Source organism: Anguilla rostrata, chromosome 13, assembly GCF_018555375.3.
Source record: "Anguilla rostrata isolate EN2019 chromosome 13, ASM1855537v3, whole genome shotgun sequence".
NCBI lineage: Eukaryota > Metazoa > Chordata > Actinopteri > Anguilliformes > Anguillidae > Anguilla > Anguilla rostrata.
This window is the reverse complement of record NC_057945.1, coordinates 12,284,697-12,304,366: the sequence shown is the minus strand read 5'-3', so window position 1 is coordinate 12,304,366 and position 19,670 is coordinate 12,284,697. Positions and strand designations below refer to the sequence as shown.

Below are 19,670 nucleotides of genomic sequence, written 5' to 3'. Positions count from 1 at the left end.
CAAAAAGTAAAATATGGTATTTTAGCTATTTGCAGATGATAATATAGTTGCTCACAGCATTATATATGTATTATCCTGCGATAAGACTGTGCTCCTAAAAGTTAGATGACCCCGATGATGAATTTGGTAATAACTCCGTTCCTGTTCAATTGGAAAAGTATATGTACATTGGGATCCATCTCTCCACTTGTATTGTTGGAATTTCTTGACAAAAATGATTAGTCAGGAGCTCCTTTTGATGTTTTAATAAAACGACTGGTCAGGAAGCAAAAATATTAGGCTCAGTACATGAGTTTATATAGTTTTCAGAGACAAAGAACTGTTGGTCCAGCCTATGAGACTCGATCAATCACCATATGGAAAACTTCCATTTATGGCCAATTGTAGGTTAAGGAGTCCATACCAAGACCGACAATGGCAGCCAACTTGACAGAAATAGAGGTCCTTTAATCCCTTAATGCACTTGATTACTGCAGCTGGTGTCTATACCCTCTTACTTCCATTCCAACAGGTAACACTGTGTGGGGTGAAACACTTAAATTATTGCTATGGAAGAGGGATTTTAATTTGAATGGTAGAATTCTTAAGTGTCCAGTAATGTAATTTGTATTTGAGTTCAACAGTGTTCTGGTAAATACCAATTTAACTGGTTTCATTATATACAGGACAACAACCCCAAAACTCCCCATGATATGGCCCACAAACATACAAAAAGACATCACTTTAAACCTAGCAAACAAACTCTTACTTTCCACCAGCCACACAGACTTCAGGGCTTGCAACTTTGAATACCCACCACCAGGCCACATATAGTAGGTAGATGTTGAATTGGCAGGCTTGCTGGCTTAATTAACGATCAGCTGTAAGTTTAATATTCAGTTGAATATAATTGTACTTTTTATACAAGGCTTAATGCGTGTTTTATTTGGCTTAGCTAGGCATTTGTTTCTTCAACACAACACTGCAGTACAGCAACGTAGCGAGTTTCTGAATGAAATTCTGGGGTTCTAAGTCAGTACTTCGCTACCATGCTGTGTTGTACTGCAGTGTTCGGTTGTGGCGAAGAAGCTAATGCCTAGCTAAGGCTGGCCACATTGTTACCAACACTTGAAAATTCCCAAAGTACAAAAATTCCCCAAGTCAAACTTCAAAGCAGTGAACTGAACTCTAAATAAGGCATGTAAATTCTGCCTGCTGTTCCGTTGTGCAAACTACCAAGGCAAAAATAGCAAACTGAGCACATTGTACAAGCAGATTATCCCTGCATGGCAGATCCTGCCAAATAGATTTGATTGACAGACTTTGTTGTCGTCTTGAAAAAGGCCTCTGGGAAATGACAAGCACCATTGTGAAGCCTAAGTGGCACTTTAAAATCAAATGCTCCTTTGTGACGGATGTCATTATCAATTTAAGCGTGATGAGTTAAGTCACAAAACGGACTACAACATTAAACAAGGCATCGCGAAAAGCGCCAAGTAAAATTTCACCGCATGAGGTCAGTTTAATTTGTGTGTCGATCCGCTCCTTAAGGGGAGGGGGAGGTCCGTACCAGAGCCGGATCCGGAGGTGGACAGGTCGAAGATGAGGTCCTGCAGGGTGCTGTCCTTGGGCAGGTACAGGTGGTCGCAGGAGGGGTCCTCCACCTCCAGGCGCTGCCGGTGGCTGTAGGTGCGCTGGTGCTGCTGGAACAGGAAGACGCCCACCAGCAGGAGCACGCAGAACAGGAAGAGCCCCACGATCACCGCCACCAGGTCCACCAGCCCCCAGCTGCCCCCGGGCCCGAACCCGCTGTTTTCCGCTGGCCTCGTGGTCACTGCAGGAGAGGGGGGGGGGACAGCAAGCGAGGCTGCACGTTAGCACGTTAGCACCCTTTTACCTCTAATACGAACAACAGTGGGGGAAAAAAAGATTTGCTTCAGCCTCAGGAGGTAAAATACCATGGGAACGACCCCAGTGGAAAGACTCAGCTAACGGCGACAATGATAAACAACTAACATGGAAAAAAAGAAACTATCCCCATCGGACCCTTACAGGCAAACGCTAATGAGCCTCTCTATCAATTTGTATCAGCAGGATCACGGGTTATTCAGGACAGCATGACACCAGTTTTGAAATGGACAGCTTTGTATTGTCACCTCACCACCCCCGGACTCTGCAATGAGTATGGACTCCCAAGTGCTCCAAGATACCCAGAAGAGTATTTCTGAATTGTTTGATATACATTACATTACATATCCGCTAGCTGTTTGGCTGCTGCTCTTTACTCAGGCCACTCACTTCCAATGAGAGCTCAGTAGCAGCGAGACTCTTGGTCGTGTGTTGAGGGCCGCAGGGCACTTGTTAAACGGTTAAAACGGCATTAACTTTTGCTACGGTGTGGTCATTTAGAAAATTCCGCTTATCACTTTTGTGTTCAGTCATTTCTCATGCTTTCGTCACATCAGCTTCCCTCCGGAAAGCCAGCACTATAGTCCGCGAATGCCGCAGTAAAGCATTTCGCTTTGAAGGCAAGGGGTCGGCAAACTGTCAAACCATTTAGTGCCGTTTTTTTTTTCTCGAGGGAGATGCGGTACTACGAAGCGTGGCACACCTTGCAAGCGTTTCCCCCCCCAACCCTACCCTCCCCTCCTCGTCCCCCCCGTCCCGCCCGGCCCGTCCCGTCTCACCGGTGGGCGTGGTGAGGCTGACGCTGTTGCAGTAGTCGGTGTAGCAGCAGTGCGTGTTGAGCAGCCCCTCGGCGCTCAGGCAGTAGAAGGGCTGGCCCGGCGGGACCAGCCTGTCGCGGGGGATGCAGACGCGGAAGCGGTGCTCCTGCCCGTTGATGAAGGAGGTGGAGGCCATGCAGGCGCCGTCCGTCACGCACTGGTACCCCGTCGTCGTACATTCCGTGCAGTTGCACCTCAGAGCTGCGGGGAGGGGTTAAAGGATGGAACGAGAGAGGGCGAGAGTGAACGGAGTGAAGAGGGTGGGAGAGAACAAAAAGGCACAAAATGACACAAAAATCACTTGTGGGCAATACATTTCTCTTCACATTTGTGCCAGTATTGTTTTTCCAGCCAATGTCTAATGGCATCCCATGACAGATTCTGTATGATAGAGTATGTGACCTTGTGACCAGACCCAACCAAGCCTGACTGGTACTGCCAGATATAAAAATATGATAAATAATGGTAAAATTGTGCAGTTACATTTTATAATAGATTTTTTTAACTGGTGGGGATTCTCAAAATTGCAAATTTATTGAAACCAATCTCAAGTATGACACATGATGATCTCCCACAGGTACCTATCGGAGCATTTTCCCTTGCACAATTTTCACGGACATCCTGTCCACAGCCTTGATTGACTCGCCACCAGAGGGCGCTCACACACAGTTAAACAATGCCATCAGAGTCAGTCCCTTTGGAAACTGAGGGCTGGGGTTACTCGTCTGCGTCGCATGTAATCAGATACTACACTGCAGATGAAACGACACAAGCCCGACAGTGACTGGGGCGTGCTTGCGTGTGTGTGTGTGTGTGTGTGCGTGTGTGTGTGTGTGCGCACGCCTCGTTCCAAATCCAGTGGAACACAGTGTAGTCGTTTAATGCTGTATAGCTTAAGGCAGTGAACACAAAGGCTCTCATTAAGACTGCCCCATCGTATAAAGGGCACAGTAATAAAACAGGACAACAATAAGTCTGTGATGTGGACCGAAAGCGTCTCTCGACTCGGAGGCAGCGCACGTCACGGATCGCAAAGCTGAAATCGCGGACGAAACGACAGCCACCTCCGTAAGCCTCCCCGAGACGCTAACCGTGCCACACGAAACGTGACTTCGGCGGGAGCTGAATGACGCTGGACCGCCCTCACCCCCAAGATGGCAGCACCCAAAAGTAAACGCTGCCGCTTCGTTGTCAGTTAGGCTTGCAGAGCTGATGCTAAGAAAGCCCAAGACATGTCAGTCTGGTGGCGTTAAGCGGGGGAACCTTTAGCGTACTTGACGTAGCGTCTCCGATTGAGCGCATGTTAAACCTGACACCCTTTGTCACGGAGGCGGCACTGAGGTTCCGGACTCCACCCCACCCTCCTCTCTGGTTCTGTGGCGCTTTTGTCCTCAGCCGTACCCTCAGCAGGGCCCTTTATTAAGCTCCGGGGCCACACCGATGAGCTATTTAACCGCACCGCTGTGCTGTCTGGAGCCCTTTTCTTCCCCTTCTTTTTTTTTTTTTTTTTTTAAGTGCCTATTTAAAGGAGAACTTCCTGCAACGTGGCAGTGTGGCGGCCTGTTGTTCCCGCTCAAATTTTAAGCTGAACTACATTACATTACATTACAGGCATTTGGCAGACGCTCTTATCCAGAGCGACGTACAACAAAGTGTATAACCATAACCAGGAACAAGTATGACGAAACCCCTAGAGAGAAGTACCGGTCCAAGTACAGGGAACAACCGCATAGTTCAACTTGGACCCTGGTGGTTAAACTGATTAACACTAACAACGAGAACGGCAACAACGCAATCTATGGAAAAATAAAAATAAATAAAAATACAAGTAGTCGTTAAGACTGGCGAAACTGGAACTAGTTTCTGAAACTGCGAGACTTGGGTCGTGACTGTACAGGGCACGGCGTTTTTAGCACAAGGTACACTCCAGGGGAAGACGGCGCTATAAGCTTGCTGCCATTTCACAGCGTCCCTTCTCCTGACTCGGGTGTTTTAAGTCCGAGTATCTTCCAGAAGCTGTGTTTCAGAAGCCCCTCTCCGGGGGAAGTATTTTAGGTGTCGTTTATGAAGGCGGCCGAACGGAGTAGTGTGTTTGGAGCGACAGGGCGTAGCGAACATGCTTCGCTAGCACCATTACTGTACGCGGCACCAAGCAAGTACCCACACTTCATTTAGATTAACTTTGGATTATCGTTTAACAAGTGCTGCTCCGCCCGGACAAACTGAGGGTACTTGGAAGCGTCTAGGTATGCAGCCCGCTGGCGAGGAATCTGCCACTGGAAAGACAAAAGATGGAGGACGCAACGGAGCCACAGGCCACCGGCTGCAAATGGATTTCTCCTTGGGCTCTGCTAAGAATCTCTGCAGTCCTTCTGCCTCTATTTCTCTCTTCAGAAGCCCCTGTGATGTCATTTAATTCCTACAGATCTATTGCAACATACGGATGCGGTCTCTCTCCCTCAAACTCTCACTCTCACACACACACACACACACACACACACACACACGTACACACACGCTCTCACACACCCCTTTCTGACGGCGCAGCCCCGCCCTTCCTTGTCTGCTACCAGACGTGTTTTACGTGTGTGTGGGAGTACGGAGTGACTGGAATTTATTGCCGGATAATTCGAGATAACGTCTTGCGAACATAAAACAGTGCTGGGGCGCCGGTGGCGGGGGTCCGAATGCCGGTATTTTTGAGGGGTGTCCAGGCTCAGAAATACCGCGCGCGCGAGCGTGAAAGCAGACTTTTTACACCCCTGCGTCTCTCCATCTTGTGCAACACTTCCTGCGTGCGTGTGACTAAACTTTCCCAACTTCCTTGATAGCTCTGATAGAGCCCATTTTGCAAGGCTTAGTCATAAAAAAAAGTCAAGATGTTGCTAATTATCAAAAGTAAAAAAAACTAGTTTCTCAAAAGCTGCATCTGGTTTTCTTGTAATCTGATTTTTCAGCGCCCCCCTCAAACACCCCAACCCCCCTTCTCTTCCCCATGCCCCACTTCCCACTAAAGCAGTTTATCATAAATATGCCAGACACATTGGAGCCATGCTAAAAACTATTTGCAGTTCTGGTTGACTCACATTTTAAGTAAATATCGCAATTGAAAGGAGATTTTCCAGGTATTTAATTTTGCGCGCGTGTACTTGCATGTGTGTGTGTGTTTTAAATGAGTGCGGTGCCATTACTCAGCGCATAGTGACTGCTATTTGGCGACTGAATTGCAATCTGGCCTTTTATTACGGTAAGTCTGGGGCTGTTCACAAAGAAGCTGCGGGGAAACGCCTTGTGCGTAGTGACATTTCAGCAACGAGGGGGCCAACAGATTCCTCTCCTTATCAGCGGTTTTGCAATCTCCGTTCGCCAACACGTAGGAGTTTTATCTGAAAAGCATTCAACACATTTATGACGTCACGGTCGGAGAATACAGATAGACTTAGATCAAGGCTATCAAATAGAAACCAGAAACCCACATCAGTCACTAGTACCAAATGACATCACGAAAAAATGCCGTCTCATTGGCATTTCTGGTACGACTGCTCCTCGTTTAAAAAACCAGTTGTCGTGGAGATCCGGTAACGGGGTCAGGTTACATCTCTTGCCTTGTAACAGTTTTCGACAGAACTGGTTTAACTTGGGTTGTTTATCTGAACCTGGACAGATCCGCTTGCCTACCAAAAATAAATCTGTGAGGAACACGCGTAAAACCCAGCCCCTGAGCTGTCAGCGGCAATTTATAGGGGCTTGTAGGTCGAAAACCCCCCCCCCCCCCCCCCCCCCAAAGAACACTATTCAGATCAATGTCACGCGAGGTCCCTGGACTGTGAAAGGGTAAAAATCAGTGCCTGGTTTAAGGAATTTGCCCTAAACGCAGGAAGTAGAGCACAAAGAGGGAAACCGTTTCTGAGACCGAGCGAAGGTGAGGAGAGACAGCGGGACCGACACACTTCCTGTCTACCCCAACCCCCACCCCACCCCCAGCACAGCGTGAAGAGCTTATCCCTCCCTTCTCTCTCTCTGCAGGAGCACAGAGAGAGAGCACATGGCCCCCCCCCACCCCACTCACACGCACCGCTACACACACACACACACACAAGAAGCACATTTGCTCCCAAGTTGAAATTTAGGAGCGCACTAATGCATTCCAATTAGCCGATGTGCTCCTACATTATTGTTCCAGCTAGCGCAGATCCATTTTCAGAAGCAAACGCTCCTAAAATGGGAGCACTTCTGGAGCCCTGATACGAGGGCGCGGATTAGCCGGTCCACGCGCGCTTTTTAGGCACTCGTACACTTTCCCCAGACACGCCGCGCGGCGCGCCAGGCTAACACGCTCTCGCCCAAATACTCCCACGCGCACCCCTCTCCCTCCATCTCTCTCTCTCTCTCACACACACAGAGCTGCATTCAGACACCCAGTTGGAGCCTAAACCAAACCAAAGAGTCTAGACATGCAAGGCACAAATATCACAGTACAGACTGACAGAAGCCAGAGCAGGCAGACGCACAGACTAAGCACAGACAACCACAGACACAGTCAGAGCAATAACAGTACAGACACCCACAGACAGGGCAATAACAGTACAGACACCCACAGTCAGGGCAATAACAGTACAGACATCCACAGTCAGGGCAATAACAGTACAGACACCCACAGTCAGGGCAATAACAGTACAGACACCCACAGTCAGGGCAATAACAGTACAGCCACCCACAGACAGGGCAATAACAGTACAGCCACCCACAGACAGGGCAATAACAGTACAGCCACCCACAGACAGGGCAATAACAGTACAGCCACCCACAGACAGGCAATAACAGTACAGCCACCCACAGACAGGGCAATAACTGTATGTGACCTGGTCTATGAGCCTGGAGGGTAAAATATTCAAGGTCAGTTGCTCAGTTAGTGCCTTATCTGCTGTACTGTGGGTTTTAAAGGGAGTAGAGATGAAACAGGAGAAGTATTAATGTCTGCATCGTCCTTTGAGAACATGCTTGCACTCTGGGCTAAGTGCATCGTCCCTGTCAGGGTTCGCCATTCAGTGCAAAAACGGCACGGACAGCCAGACACAGGGCAGAGAAAACACTGACGGCACTACTTAGACAGAGCAGAAACAGCACAGGGTCAGACGTGGAAACGGCACAGGCGGATGCAGACGCAGCTCACACACACACACACACACACACACACCGACAGCCAGACACCACAGACCCAAAGCAGAAGGAGCAGCCTCAGTCTCACCGCAGCGACACAGACGCCATGAAACACAAGCAGGAGCACGAACCACAGGAACACGTCGAGCGGACGCACGCGGACGCCGCGCATAAACACAGAGGAGCTACGCCACAGAAACGCGGCGTCTGGCGGATTACGGGCGGTGGGGTGGGGGGGAGGGGGGGGGGAGCGCCGCCCTTGTGGCTGCCGGGCCACCAGAGCCGTGTCCTGCGGTCAGCCGCAGCGGTCGCCGGCGAAACTGCAGAGTGAAGACCACAGCGCGCGCGCCGCGTGGCCCTGCCAACGCCCAGGCCTCCGTGCGCACTGACTCACAGAACTACTGTATGTCAGGCTGTTCACCAGCGGGGAAAAGCGGGAACAAGCATGCCGCTGTGGAGAAGCTGATGGAGAGACTGCCCAGGACCGTTATGCCAGTCCTTCTGTGAAATGCCCAGGACCGGCCGAGAAGAAACAGGGATGGTGCCTTTTTGTTTAAGTTTAAGTGGCATGACACCTTCCACTGTTCAGTTCTGCAACAGGTGCCAATTATCCGCTATTGTAAAGCTGGCAGATCACCAGAAACTTCTCCGAATACGTAACACATCCTTCGTTACGCGTGAAAATGGTCAGGTCCCATGAAAACATAGACTTAAACAAAAAATAACATCACAAAACCGCAGAAAGTGAATTATTCCTCACTAAATGAATTGGCTGAATGAATCTAATTGGTGGGATATAAACTAATAAGCTAACGAAATAAAAAGGTTTTGTCAGATCATTACCAATATTACAAAAAGGCTAATATATTTGAGTATCTGTATAAAGACATGCATCTCAAAGACCATGTTCATGTGTATCCATAGAGAATAACCGAAATCATAGCTTATTTTTCAGCCGGTTATCTTAGACCTGCACATTGTAGGCCTTTACATTCAAAAAGAATTTGAATCCTTGGTGTATTCAAATTTTTTGAATACACCAAGGAAATTCTGAAATGGAAACACTCGTGGTTGGGGTCCCTAGCTAAATGAAGACACTTAAATAAACGTGGAATTATATCTGTTAAACTGGAGCTGGAGCCAAAATGGGTCCCAGGGGGTTTGTCTGGGCTCATGTAGAGGTGAGAAAAGTTACATTATGAGCGGTTATTGTCACCACTGCCAGAAAACGATTCTGAGCACATTCTGTGCAAGCACTAGGAATATATTCATTTGAACAGGTAATTAACCCTGCCAATATGGTATGCTTAGTGCAGCAGTAGGAAGCCAGTATAATCATTTATGGCGTTCAAGAGTCACCACATAGTTTATAAATATGTCAGTGCATTTTTAAATGTAATGGGTTTTGCTATTCATTCCGCATAAATTTCAAAAGATGTTTTTCATATATTTAGCTTTTACAGTTTGTAATAAATTGCAAGAGGAAAGGAATTTTTCCTTGTTGTGGTCCCTGGGTCAAAAAGTCACTGGAAAAAGCTATAGCTTTTAATTTATGTTCAAGAAGACTTTGGGCTGAAAGGGGAAGTTGGGAATTTAACCGCGCAGAGGCAACACGAAGGCGTTTAAAATGTCGAAATCCTCGTACAAAACACACAGCCCTTGAAAATGGACATAAAAATGTGCTGAAAAAATAAGCCACACGTCGCTGCTCCGCACCTACAGTCTCGTGGTGCAGCTGGGCGAGCGTTGCGAAGGCAGCGCCCTCCGAGTCGTTCTGTAACGACCTGCGACCTGTGTGATTACACCGCCAAAGCGCACTGGTCCAGTTGAGGCTTGGCTCTCAACAGCGCCATCTGTGGTCATGCCAGCAAGCCAAGTTCTCGGGGGGCGGGGGGGGTTTAGCCAAATCCGCGCACGGGACGGGGGTGTACTTCGTCTCGGGCAATCGTAGATGCCCCGGTTAATTCTCCAAAGCGTCCGCGCGCAGTTTTGATTTTGGTTTTCTTGTGCGTTGGTGGTTTACTGTCGGGAGAGCAGCAGACGCTGCTTCGCGCGCGCGTAACCGCGGTGGGTTCACACTGGCCCTTTGTGAGGCGATTACACAATGAAGGGGATTCGGCAGCGTCGTCAAAAAAACAGCAGGTGTGAGAGCCCCAGGGGTCTGGATAATACACCCCTCACTGTTCTCCAGTATCTTAAGGGAGGGGGGGAGGCAAGAGAAGATCAGACAGAGGGACAGCCAGTACTTAGTGCTCTATACCCCCAGCTGTGAAGCCCTTTTGCGAGATTGAGGGGGTTGGGGGGGGGGGGGTGTTATGGTTGCCTGGCAGGACCAGCTGCGCCCATAATTAAACCCCGTCTAGACTGTGACTCTGAAATTGGGATTTCACCATAGGATGGACATGACATCTCAGCCGAGTGTCAAATTCCACCATTTTTTCCCCCTTCCCCCTCTCTCTCCCTCAATCTCTTTCTCTCTAAGGCAGGAAGTGACCTGCTGGGTTGCATAACTTCAATCATGGCCACAGCCAGTGCTGAACTAATCTAGGGCCGACTCTGTGCTTCTGAGGAGCATCCATTGAGAAACCTACCAGAGTACAGAGAGGACAAAAAACTCCCCAACACCCTTGCTGCAGTTTGCAATGTACCCAGCACCCCACCCGCTCACCACCCATTCGCCCTACAAAACTGACTGTCCTCAAGCTGCTCTTTCTTAATAGCAGTTCAAGGGCTGTAGATTACAGTGCTTAATATTTTAATACCGCATGAGTACAGACTTTGTTTCATCTATTTCAACACAACCTTTGTGCTTGCCCAAGCAACCTCCAAAGTGAAATTTTCTTTCAAGGTTACATCCTAGAACTGGACGCACACCTCTTCTCCAAATTCTGTGACTTCAGTGTAAACCTTGGTCACTTTCAAGTGGCGTCACGTCTCGTCTCATGGAAATGTTTTTGGACTCCTAATCTAAAAGCTTCCCCACGTGCAGACGTACAGTGGTCTTCACTTTCACGTCAGAGAATTGCAAAGGGGAAGGAACATCTGGTGTGAAAAGGCTCTTTCCAAGGGCTCCTTCCACACCCCAGGAGGTCCAGGAGCGCAGAGCCCGAAAGTCGAGCACGGCGCTCTCTCTGAATATAATATAGGATGTGTATCGAGTGCCCTGGGGGGCTGAAACAGGATCCCCAATTCACCCAGACAGGGAGTGGATTTGAGCATGCAGACGCCACCAGACACAAAGGCACCCGCACACAGACACACACGCGTGCGCGCACATACACGCACACACACACGCACAATTCTCAGATCAATGCTGGGTTAAGTAACACGTCTCACAAATCCGTATACCAGTAAGTTGCAGCCAGTTACGGTTGTCACATCCTGGTTCCTTGTCTGAATTAGGTGACTCACGTGATTTTTGCGTGGGTCTACGAGGCTGTCCAGGAAATGTATTTGTTTCACTTTGATGCTACTTCATATTTGCAGCCGCATAAACTCTAATAGTGAGGACTTCTAAGGCATCTTACCTAGCGACTTGTGGTTAGGTTTAAGTGTGCTAGGCATTAGGACACGGGACATTCCTCATTAATTTGGACAAAAAGTTGTATCTCAATATTTGTAGAATTAAAGTGCACTTTTTGCCCAAAATTATGGGCATTAATATAGAGTTGGTCCACCCATTGCTGCTATAACAACCTCCACTCTTCCCTGAAGGCTTTATACTAGAAATTAGAGCATTGCTGCAGGGATTTGCATTAGTGAGGTTAATCACTGATTGGGTGATTAGACCTGGCTCGCAGTTGGCTTTCCAATTGATCCCAAAGGTCCTGGATCGGGTTGAGGTCAGGGCTCTGTGCAGGCCAGTCAAGTTCTTCCACTACGTCCTCAACAAAAGCATTTCTACATGGACCTCACTGTGTGCCCAGGGGCATTCTCATGCTGAAACAGGAAAGGGCCTTCCCCAAACTAATGGTGAAGCACAGCATCATCTAGAACGAGATTGTATGCTGTAGCATCCTTCACTGGGACTAAGGGGCCTAGCTAAAACCATGAAAAACAGCCCCAGACCAACGGGTGTCTAGATACCCTGAACGGTTTGTGCTTCTGCAATTCCACTTTTGGGGGTGGGGTGTCGAATGAGAAATTGGTCTCCATAACACATTCACCTGTAGACAACCCAGATACACTGAAAATGTGGGTACTTGTCCACAAAGGCATGTCAGCATGCCAGTTTACCTTCCCTCTTCAGCCTCTGTCTGTTGCAACTCCTAATCTGTAAATTTGGGCTCAAATAATGTTTGGGACCGTAGCTGAAACTCTTCTTTCACAGCCAGACATAATCATAGCTTCAGGTTCAATTTATAAGAATTTTGCTAACTTGGACATGCGACAGCACAGGCAGTGTGGTAGGCCACGACTTGGCCAGGCATGCCGCCACTTAAACACACCTTTCTGGTCTTTTAGCTTTAAAGAGCTTGTGTTGCTTTTGAACTAACAAGATAAGAATTAGCCAGAACAATATAAAAACCGATTTATATGTTTATAATAATAGATGCTATAAATTAGTCTGCTCATATGTATAGCCTCCACGAGCATAAATCACTGCATAAGATGCTTTGGAATTACATGAAGTGTATTTTTTTTAAAAACTGAAAACACAGGATTTCCCCTGTGAAGCTGGCAGGTCATCAGAAACTTCAGTAAACATCTCAAATATCCTTCATCGTACGCAGAAACTGTCTGGGCCAATCAAAGCATACACTAAGGCTGACTTATCAAAAACGGAACCATTCCTTTAAGTTCCTGTAATTTTTGAGCTGTACTTTGTACCGGCAACATCTTGGTATTGTTGTTGAGTCACAAAGGCAATAATGATTCAAGCTATTTTTGTACATGAATTTGTTCTTTTTGGGAAAAAAAATGTACAAATAGATGCAGAACAAGGTGTCCAGGCAAGTTACCCACTGTGAAATACAGTGCATTTTTATTTAGTTATTTATTTATTTATTCATTTAATGTTTATACTGTACAACAACCATACAGGCACTTGTATAATCATTAACTTATCAGTATCAGCACAATGCTAAGATTATGGCCGATATGATGAACTGATGAAACATACATGTACCAGAGAGGTAACTCTTCTGTGACTTAAGAGAATTTTTAAGTCTAATCATGGTCATCTTAACTGCTTTTATTATTTTGTAGTTTAAAATAAATTAATCGCTTGCTAAATGCTAGCTGCTGCTATATGTATTTCTGTTGCCAATATTTTTTAAAAACGGCGATTAATCTGCTTGCAGATCCTCGCTAATGTTGCAATATTGCAATTCGTGGACCACCGAAAAAAGTAGTACCATGTGACCCGGGACTTAAAACGGGGATAGGAACCATTTCCCAGGAAACAAAATTGGCCCGGTTCCTGGAGGTGGAAAACCAAAAAGGTCCTGAGTTCTAGAGAAGGTTCCTCCTGTGGAACAGGGGTTACTGAGGCATACACTGATACCTGAAACCAAATGTTACCAATTAAATATAACTGTCACTTTTCTTCCATCACTTCCTCCTACTTTGCCCAATCTTCATGGTTGTGGAGGTACGATGGGAAAGCAAAAACTAACGCACTTCAGGAACTGTGTAGTCCCCGTTGTGGATAGTTCCTGCTCGCTTTTAGTTTCTACAACTCGCTGGAAAAGAGCCAATATTCAGTCTCATGCACAGTTTCATTCACAGATAAGCTTCTCTCGCCTCACTTTTTCACCCTGAGTACCCTTGAAGTTACAAACAGGCATGACCAATCAAATGCTGAACATCAGGCCACTTTGGAGGATCTCTGTGTCCGTGTGTGTCTGTATCGCTTCCACATTAAGCAAAAATCGATCCCAGGAGCCCCTGGGGCCCAGACCGGACGGAGCAATGTGGTCGGGGAGAAAAAGATCAATGTCTGGAGAACAGGAGGAGAGCAGATAAGGAGAAGAGTGTGTGTGTCATTAGGGAGGATGAACAAACCAAAAAAAGAAAACAACAGGCTAATATTTTATCGGGCAGCTCTTGTGCAACCACTCCCAGCCTGGGCTGTATGAATGCCAACCAGATTCTGTGGAATTAGCTCGTCTGCTCTGCTTCCCAGGTAATTCACACTAAAGCTAGCTCTCCCACCTCGTTTGATTCGTTGGAAAGAACAGTGTGGGAACTAGCCCAACCCCACCTTGCCCCCCCCCCCCCCACTTCCCAAACACTCGCATACAGTTAATGCATCATTTCTTCACAACTGCCTGTGTGCTTCCCAAATCCTGTCATTAAAGACAAGCAAACTCCTACTAACTTAATAGTTTTAACATGTAGAGGCATATTCATATTGTACAATTAGAGATCTCGTGAATGTATATGACTTTGAATTGTCTCAAAGCTTTTCAGTTTTCTCAGAAGTTTCAAGCCCTTTTAAAAAAAAAAAAAAAAATTATCCCAATTTGAAATGTCCTGTTGTACTGCATGGGTAGGCTCATCTAACCCATGCAATGTCCTTCGTCAGTTGAGGAGAGTGCAGACGAGCACGCCCTCTTCTCGAAGCGCAGCCCTCCGCCATTTCCTTTTCCCTCTGCCTCGGCGCTGCGCAGCCGTAGCGCAGGAGGGCTGCAGACTACAGCCGCACTTGAATGACCAGAGTCGTCTGGACTGGGGGATGAGGCGGGGAATATCAGAATGTCTGATAGCCTTCCTTCCTGGGTGATGCTAGATATCGCCCCGTCGGAATCTTGCCCACAGTTGCCACTGGCGTGGTGGGAATTGTGCTCTCAGCCAGAGGACGACATGCCACTGCAACAGGGGCCAGGCCTTTGGCTGGATGAAGCACCTGATAGCCCGAATGGTGTTCTGCCCGACAGGCCATCCTTGCCCTGGCCCAGTTGTCTGTGCTTAATCGGTAATTAAGCTCCAGGTACACAGACCAAACGCTCCTTCTTGAAAGACATTGGATAGGAACAGAGAGAGAGTGTGACAAATTTAAGTCTTTCTTTCTAAATCCACCCTTGGAGAACCGGGGAGAAGCTTCTGGCACTTTTCAGCAGTGAAACTTAAAACGGAGGCCGCTTCATGAGACCGCACAAGCCCGAAGCCTGCTTTGATGTGCGGCGGGTCAGCGAATGCGTACATGGATTCCATGGTTTCACGAGCAATTTTGAAAAGCTTGCTTTCCCAAAGCAATGTCATTAACAAACTTGGCAGCTCGGAGGTTTGCTCCGTGATGTGACATAGTGAGAGACTGCAACTGCCCGTGCGATTATTGCTTGCTGTACACTGCACCATACACACACACACACACACACACACACTACACTCGTTCGGACTCAGTCAGGGCATACTCTCTCACTCAGACAACAGACGCATTCACATGGTAGTAACAATCCTAGCCACATTCAGGTGGCTGGGAAGAGGAGCCGTTGGCCACAGGTGGCTTTCTCTAGCCTACATATAATTTGTGTCCAAGCCTACCCATTGTAAAATAAGCCGTTGTTTTAAAAGCTGATACGCTCTCCTACAAAAAGTTTTTTCACATGGACAGAAAACGCCCAAGATTATGTAGCTCATTTCATCAACTTAAATGTACTCTGCTGTGTTCTTTAGGTGGTGGAGGTTTAATGTGTCCACAGGACTCTCTGATGTCTTGCTGGATATAAGCATATTAACTGGAAGTGATTGCCACTGGATTAATTATAACTATGTGAGTGATGGCTTAAGTATGGGCTTTGTCCTTTTCTTGGTCTCTTATCTACACTGACTACGGATGTGAGCCACAGACGTTACACTTTTTAAGAAGGCAGTCAGGACATGAAATGAAATTCTTCACCCACTGGCTAGAGTGGCTTGTGGATTTAAAAAAATCACCAGCCATTCTCAACTTACATACAATAAAACAACCTGTTTGTGCTACCAATGAGAGGGGATAATGCATGAGGGGGCAGGGAGAATTAATGAGGGGCAGGGATAATGGATGATTGTCCAGGGAGAATGAATGAGGCAGGAGAATGAAGGGCAGGAAATGAATGAGGCAGGATAATGGATGAGGGGCAGGAAATGAATGAGGGCAGGAAAATGATGAGGGCAGAGAATGAATCATGGGGCAGGAGAATGAATGAGAGGCAGGGAGAATGAATGAGGGGGCAGAGATAATGAATGGCGGAAAAGTGAACAGAACAGTACATACAAAGTGAGATGAGCAGAGAGAGAATAGAAGCGCCAGAGAGAGTGAGTGAGTGGCGAGCAGAGAGAGAGTAGCGAGGACTGAGCTGAGGGCAGCCAGCGGAGCGGCATGGTGAGCAGGGAGGGAGAGAGGGAAAGAGAGAGGGAGAGGAGGACAGTAGGCCTTGGCTTCTCCCTGGCAGAGGGTACAGTGCAGCCATTGTTCTGGGGATGTGCAGACATGTCTATGCAGAGGGCAGAGAGAGAGGCACACCCTGCCTTCTAGCCACCTGCCTCATACCAACACACAGCCTGCTGCTTCTCCCCTACACACCCATTACACACATCACACATCCCCCACACACCTATCACACATCAGACACTCATTACACACCCCCACACACCCATTACACACATCCCCCACACACCTATCACATACCCATTGCACACCCCCACTACACACACCCCCCACACACCCATTACACACACCCCCCACAAACCCATTACACACATCACACACACACACACACATCCGCCACACACCCCCACACACCCATTACACACATCCGCCACACACCCATTACACACATCCCCAACACACCTATCACACACCCATTACACCCATCCCCCACACACACATCACACACCCATTACACACATCCCACATCCCCCAGACAGTCATTACACACACCCATGGCACTGCTGTTCTGTGAATGGACACCACCGGTTACAGTATTACCATCAGCACCTCAAATCCCATCATTCTGATAGGTCACGGATCAGTGCAGGAAATATCAGGAGGCCGTACTGACGAGTACACGCTTCAGCTGTTTTAAAGCTAGGATATGTTCCCATAGCTGGGCAAAGCTTAGGTTACCCTATAATTGATGTTTAATATAATTCTGTCAAAAACAGTGTCAGAATGGTCCAGTTTTTCCAGCTGTGTTCATCTCTGTACTCCCCTTTTGAAACATAGCAATCCCTGAAAATTGACAGGACTGAAATAGGCCATCCTTTCAACAGCTGCTATAGGCTGTAATACGAGCCCTCTTGAGACCTGGGGGTAAATCGGAATGTTACAGAATGCCTATTAGATTAAAAAAAAAACAGAATCAAAAACTTTGTTATATTAGCTTAATACACTAGTGAAACCTCACTGAATGCACGCAAATTCCGATTTCAAAAACATCAATCATCAAAAGAACATCAAAGAACTCAACGGAAATAATTTATGGAGTTAAACCTGGAAATTAAATAAGACTGAATGACTTGTTATACGCTCACATTAAAAGCTTAATATTTTGCCATTTTGGGCTTGGCCCATTTTTTTTTTTTTTGCCCAGGAGTGTACAAAATCAAAAATCCATACCACTGTAGCAGTGAGAGAATTCAGTGAAATCTGCAGTTTCTTTATAAATGCTGACTACAGGAGCAAAGGGAGACTTCATTAGAATTATTAACTGCTAAATATTAACTGTCATAATTTTTTTTTTGAACTGTAGGCCTACTATATCTTTGTTACAAGTTATTTCGTCACGTGTACGCAAAATAAGGGTTAGTTTCTGTTGCAGCTGGACCAATCACAGAAGATCAGGCATGTTGTCACAGTTTACACTAATGGGCAGCGCTTGAGCTCAGACTTCAACTATTCGGCCTTTCCAGATTAGATAACGAGCTTGAAATTCCCGTTATCCTGTGTGGATGTTCTTGACGGCACAACAGTCCCCAATTAGTTCAAACTGCTGAGAAAGTGGGCATGCTTAAATGCGCGAATTAGTCGGTCCCGATAAGACAGTGCTGCACATCCGGTCGGCAAAGCATTCAGATAACAACATGTAATAAGCACTCTGTTGCCAGTACGGACAAGCGACTCCCGGACAAAATGTTTAGAAATCGCAACTCGTTTTCTCTTTGGTAGTGGCAGAAGTCAGAGTTCTAGACTCCTGCATTGTTTTGCCGCAGCCATAGGAAAGGCGTGCCTTCTGTTGGAGTCGCGCGCGCCAGAACAGAAGCGCCTATTGATCAACACGTTGGAATGAGGTTGAAGGATAAACAAGGCCCGGCACAATTACAACCAGTTTCCGTCTCGACTGACTCAAACTTATGACTCTATTTAACTAGCTAAATATGCGTGTGTGCATCCTCTTTTGCTTGGAACCTAGAACTTCTTTAAATACCCAAATTACCCGTTCCTCCCTTCGGGCATACAGGGCGCTGATTTTGGCCTGTTATAATAACCCACCGTTTATTCACCAAGTCTGGTCGGTCAAGTTATTTTTCATTTCAGAAGCCAGTCCAGATATGTGCTTGCATAATAATGTGCATAACTCCAAAGGGACCAAACACGCTGCAGAGATGGAGTCTTGTTACAGTGCAATTACGAACAGGGGAAATTTCCCAACCCAGACATAGCCTACAGAAAAACTCCATACCCATTATCGCTACCATTGTGGTAGGAGCTGCAAAAGAACGAAATGTAATTACTTCAAATTACATTTGAAGTAATTACATTTATATGTAACTTTATCATAAAATGACGGCAACCCTTAAAGCCGGACCCTCGTTACCACGTGAAGAGACGAGGCAGTGGAATTAAATTAGTGTTACAATGTTGCCATTGTTAATTGTGTTACAGTTAGTGTAAACTTTCAGTATAAAACAGTATTAGTTCGGATTGCGGATTGTTTTTTTACTTGTGGACTTGTAAGTAACCTAAAGCTTTCAACAGTTAGCACACATTTCACTGTTATTAAAAAAACATAATGGATTACTCTTAAACCTAAATTTCTGTCTTGGGAAAGGGAACAAATCTGTGCTTTAAGTAGGCTGGGCCTAATTATAAAGTTATAAGGCTAGGCTCCCAAGTAAAATTCTCGATTGCGTTAAACTAAAACAATCAGCACGTGGTTACATAACGACTCTGCAAAGCCTAAATTATTTTTCTATTAACAGTGGCCTGTAGCCTTGTGGTGTCAGCTCACTTGTTCGCAGTCTTGCATTTAGGCTAGCTCAAAAGAAGCGTGGACTAATATTTTGAATTCGCCTCTAAAAAATGATACAACGTTGGTTGCCAGCTCTGAGTTTGACCCTTCAGCATTTGCAGCTAATTACTGATTGCAGCGTCCCTTTCTTTTTTCTGTAACAGAGGCAATACTGTATAAACGTGCGGATTAGCCAACTACTATACAGATTATTGCAAGCAATGTAAGATTAGTTTAATACCACAAAAAAGACGGGGCTCTGTGCGGGGCAATTGCGCAACGAAGTGTCGTCATCGGTTTACACCCGTCACAGTACTAGCTCGTGGGCTACTAGGTCAAATTGGTTAGGGCTTCTGTTTAAGGCTAATAATTAGTAAGCAGTTTCCCAAAAAAAGTAGCTTCGTGTCAAATTTACTGAAGTGTTTTCACTTCAAAGTGACCTACATCAACTGGATAGCTCCCTAATTTATATTTTTAAAAAGCTGTTAGCTTGCTAGCAACGTTTACTGCCAGCTAGGTCAGCACTAAATATGTACGTGGAAATCACGCTAATATTAGCAATGTACCTTGATAATGTTTGCAAGATAATATGTCTACAACCACTGCAAATCTTGACAGCTAACACATTAGACTGCATAAAACACTAGCT

The 19,670-nt window shown here is 46.5% G+C and overlaps 1 protein-coding gene across 1 annotated transcript in view; it reads right to left on the bottom strand.

Annotated features, from left to right (window-relative positions):
• Nucleotides 1-19,670, bottom strand: part of LOC135237569 (activin receptor type-1B-like) — a 31,062-nt gene that overhangs the window by 10,277 nt on the left and 1,115 nt on the right. The window contains exons 2-3 of the mRNA XM_064304819.1: nucleotides 2,667-2,906; nucleotides 1,550-1,813 (exon numbers count right to left, since the gene is read on the bottom strand). Coding sequence (XP_064160889.1) covers nucleotides 1,550-1,813; nucleotides 2,667-2,906 — 504 coding nt within the window. The remainder of the gene's footprint in view (nucleotides 1-1,549; nucleotides 1,814-2,666; nucleotides 2,907-19,670) is intronic.